The 4,260-nt window shown below is 70.9% G+C and overlaps 1 protein-coding gene across 1 annotated transcript; it reads right to left on the bottom strand.

Moving 5' to 3' along the window:
- Positions 1-799: 799 nt before the first annotated feature.
- On the bottom strand, positions 800-1,903 carry LOC144257796 (neuropeptide Y receptor type 4-2-like). Its single transcript, XM_077805943.1, has one exon. The coding sequence runs from the start codon at positions 1,901-1,903 to the stop codon at positions 800-802; it is 1,104 nt and encodes a 367-aa protein (XP_077662069.1).
- Between the last annotated feature and the right edge of the window lie 2,357 nt (positions 1,904-4,260).

Here is a 4,260-nt window from a genome sequence, read left to right on the forward strand (position 1 = left end):
GACAGATTCGAGATGTTCTTTAAATGCACCTGGAATAATTTGTGTTTGCCTCCAGTAGCTGCAGATCTAACCCCCGACTGCACATTGAATCGCCCAGCCTGGCTATGCACCCACCATCTGTGCATGAGGTGGGGTGTCCCCCTTTGAAAACTAGCTAATCCAGTACTTGGTAAAAGGACCCAAGCAGGGACATTTCCGATGTGGTAACGATGCTTAACCCTATGACAGCGCCGCTCAGCCCGCCATGCCCCTCCCGAGCTGTGCGACCGCGAAGTGTTAACAGCCCTATCTGAATGCTGGGGAAACGGCGACAGAGGGATGAAGGCCAAAAGTCTCTAGGCTGAAAGCCGCACATTCGGCACCTCACTCCAGAGTTCAGCGCCCGATTTCCACAGGTGCTGAGCCCCTGCAGCCCAGCCCTTTGGCAAACCCAGCCGGGACCCATCTATGGAGCTGGGCCGAGGCACCAGCACTGGGCCATCTGGGGCAGTCAGACACCCACGGCTCCTGCATCCCTGGGGTGCCTCAGGCCACTCGGAGAATCACCAGGCTGAAAATTGGAGACTGAGTAAGTGGCTCCGCAGGGAACAGAGCCCAGGACTTCCCGTGGTCAGTTTCTGTGGGATTCCCCAGAGCTCACTCCCAGGCTCCCTCTGGATCTGAGCTGTGCCCGAGGGAGGGGCGGGGGGCTGCCCTAGACGGGCAGAGACTGCCTACAGCACAGCAGCATCCCCCCGCCCGCCGGGCAAGGCTACGGCGGGCTCTGCTCCTGGCACCAGGCGCTGGGGGCAGCCCCCTGTCAGGCGTCGGTGGCGACCCCCCCGCTGCGCAGCGAGGCCTTGGAGACCTCGGTGCTGACGGTGGACAGGGGGACGCTCTCGTACATGTCCGTCTCCCCAGCGCAGCTGCAGCGGTGGAGCAAGGCTTTGAGCTCCTGCTGGAAGTTGGTGTTCAGGAAGCCATAGAGGACGGGGTTGACGCAGGTGGAGGCCATGGCCGCCAGATGGCAGAGGGAGAAGAGCAGGTCGTGGTGGCAGCCGGAGATGGCCTCGGGGGCCCAGTCGTACAGGGCGTTGAAGACGGTCAGGGGCAGCCAGCACACGGCGAAGGCGGCGACGAGGCAGGCCAGCAGGACGCTGACCCGCCGGTGGCTGGCGGCCCGGGGCCCCTGCGTGGGCCGCTCCAGGACGTCCCGCCGGCGACGCAGCCGCAGGAAGATGCGGCCGTAGCAGGCCAGGATGAGCAGCAGGGGCAGGCAGTACTGGCCGAACAGCAGCCCGGTGGTGTAGGCCAGGCGGTGCCCGTCCGACGGCCACTTCTCCACGCACACCAGGTGGCCGGCGAAGGCGTCGAAGGGCAGGCTGAGGTTGCGGAAGGGCTCGTCCGTCAGGACGCTGAAGGCGAGGAAGGGCAGGGAGACGCAGCCCGACACCAGCCAGGTGACGCTCACGGCCAGGTAGGCGTGGGTGGCCCCCGGCTTCCAGCCGGTGGGGTTGACGATGAGCTGGTGCCGCTCCAGGGCGATCCAGGCCAGCGAGAGGATGGAGACGGTGACGGAGACGCACTGTGCGAAGGGGCTGGCCTTGCACAGGAACTGGCCCAGCACCCAGCGGTCCATGAGGGTGTAGATGACGGTGACGGGAAGGCACACCACGCTCATCAGCAGGTCGGAGCAGGCCAGGTTGGCAATGAAGATGCTGGTGACGTTCCTCATCTCCTTGTGCCGGGCGACGACGCAGAGCAGGCACAGGTTCCCCACCAGCCCCACGGCCAGCAGGGCGCTGTAGGCCACCACCAGGACGGTGCTGTTCCCCACCGAGGGGCCGCACGGCCCGCCCTGCTCCCAGGGCAGGCTCAGCCGCTCCGAGACGTTCAGGTACGTGAGCTTCAGCAGCTCCTCCATCCTCTGCTCCTGGCCGGGGGCGGGCAGCGGCTGCGCCGGGGGCAGGACACTCTGCTCACAGCGTCCCCAGCCTGGGCCAAGACAGGGAGCAAGAGCTGGGGAGGGCAGCACGAGGGCATCGCACCATGCGGGCCCCCGGCTCGCCGCCAGGCCGCCATGTGCCCGACCCATGCCCAGCCCCTCCCCGCAGGTCCAAGCCACGCCCGGCAGCCCCCACATACCCGAGCCGCTCCCAGCGCCCCCAAGTGTCTGAGCCGCCCCCGGGTCCCCCAGCCCCATGTGCCCGAGCCGCTCCCAGTGCCCCCCGGAGCCAAGTCTGATGCCCCCGGGAATCCGAGCAGCTCAGCATCCGCGCGTGGCCCTGCCAAGCGTACTGCCCCGGATGCCTGAGGCCCCCTGCTCCCAGGTGCCCGAGCAGAGCCCACCCCATCACCTATCCCAGCGCCCCCCGCGTGCCCCAGCCACACGGGTGGCGCCAGGGGCCCTCCTGCAGGGGTGCCGAGGGCGAGTGGGAGGTAGAGGGGAACAGGGCGCCGGCGGGCTGGAGGCGAGGTCCCGGCAGGGCAGGGCGGGGAAGCCTAGCGGGCACCACAGGGGGCTGATTTAGGGGATTTCTGGAAGGGAGATGCCCAGATCCATTCATGGGGGGGGGCAGAGCCCCCGATGGGGCCAGGAGAGCCCCCACCAGGGTGGGCAAGTCGGCTCCACGCTGCTGTCATGTGGCATCCTCCCTTGGGCGCTGTGCCAGGAGGGAGCCCAGCGACCTGCAATGGGCTGGGGTGGGCAGGGGCTCTGGGCCCCCAGGGGACAGACAGACAGACAGACCCCCCCCCCGCCCCCAGCTCCCAACAGACAGACAGACAGACAGACAGCTGGACAGTGTCTGATGGCAGCCGGAAGGGGTTTACACAGCCTGGGTGGCCAATACCCTGGGGGCACCCATGGGGCCAGGCCCCTCCCCCAGGGCTGGGAGGGACAGTGCTCTGGCCTGGGGCGGGGAGGGGAACAGGGTGAGGCAGTGAATCCTCCGACCCCCGACCCCCGCCGTCCCTCCCTGGGAGCCCCCCACAGTGGGGAGCGGGAGCCAGATTGGTGCATGTGTGTGTCTGCGGGGGGGGCGACGTGTGGGGGGGGGCGGTGTGTGCGGGGGGGGCGACGTGTGTGTGTCTGCGGGGGGGGGCGACGTGTGGGGGGGGGGCGACGTGTGTGTGTGCGGGGGGGGCGATGTGTGTGTGTGCCGGGGGGGGCGATGTGTGTGTGTGCCGGGGGGGCGACGTGTGTGTGCGGGGGGGGGGCAATGTGTGTGTGTGCGGGGGGGGGGGCAATGTGTGTGTGCGGGGGGGGCGACGTGTGTAGCTCTGTGCGGAGCCGAGCGGTGCCTGGACCCGCAGGATCGAGCCGGGGCAGCGCGGCCCAGGCCAGGAGCCCCCCGCCCCGCACGGACCCGCCCCCTCACCTGGCTCCGGCAGGGTCCGGTCCGGCTCGGCTCGGCTCGGCTCCGCAGTGTCTGGCCCCGCTCCGGGCTCGCGGCTCCGCAGCGCTCCCGGCCGGCGCGGGAGGGGCCCGGCCCGTCTTGAGGCGGCGCGGAGACGCCCCGGGCCCCGCCCTGGCGGGGGCGCCCTGCGAGGCGGGGGCGGCTCGGGGGGGCCCAGCCGGGATCCCCCGGCAGCGGGGCTCCGCGGGGCTGGGAAGTGATGGGAGGAGACACCTGAACTGCAGGAGCCCCCCGCCCCCCCGCCCCCCTGCGGTGCCCCTCACTCCCGACCCGCAGCCCCCTTGTGCCCCAGCCCTGCCCCCCAGCTCTGCCGGTGCCCCTCACTCCCGACCCGCAGCCCCCTTGTGCCCCAGCCCTGCCCCCCAGCCCTGCCGGTGCCCCTCACTCCCGACCCGCAGCCCCCTTGTGCCCCAGCCCTGCCCCCCAGCCCTGCCGGTGCCCCTCACTCCCGACCCGCAGCCCCCTTGTGCCCTAGCCCTGCCCCCCAGCCCTGCGGTGCCCCTCACTCCCGACCCGCAGCCCCCTTGTGCCCCAGCCCTGCCCCCCAGCCCTGCCGGTGCCCCTCACTCCCGACCCGCAGCCCCCTTGTGCCCCAGCCCTGCCCCCCAGCCCTGCCGGTGCCCCTCACTCCCGACCCGCAGCCCCCTTGTGCCCCAGCCCTGCCCCCCAGCCCTGCCGGTACCCCTCACTCCCGACCCGCAGCCCCCTTGTGCCCCAGCCCTGCCCCCCAGCTCTGCCGGTGCCCCTCACTCCCGACCCGCAGCCCCCTTGTGCCCCAGCCCTGCCCCCCAGCTCTGCCGGTGCCCCTCACTCCCGACCCGCAGCCCCCTTGTGCCCCAGCCCTGCCCCCCAGCTCTGCCGG

The sequence above is a fragment of the Eretmochelys imbricata genome, chromosome 26, assembly GCF_965152235.1.
Source record: "Eretmochelys imbricata isolate rEreImb1 chromosome 26, rEreImb1.hap1, whole genome shotgun sequence".
In the NCBI taxonomy this organism is placed as follows: domain Eukaryota; kingdom Metazoa; phylum Chordata; order Testudines; family Cheloniidae; genus Eretmochelys; species Eretmochelys imbricata.

Bases quoted from the DNA above. Each gene is read 5' to 3' on its own strand.
- LOC144257796 (XM_077805943.1), bottom strand. From the start codon at position 1,903: ATGGAGGAGCTGCTGAAGCTCACGTACCTGAACGTCTCGGAGCGGCTG.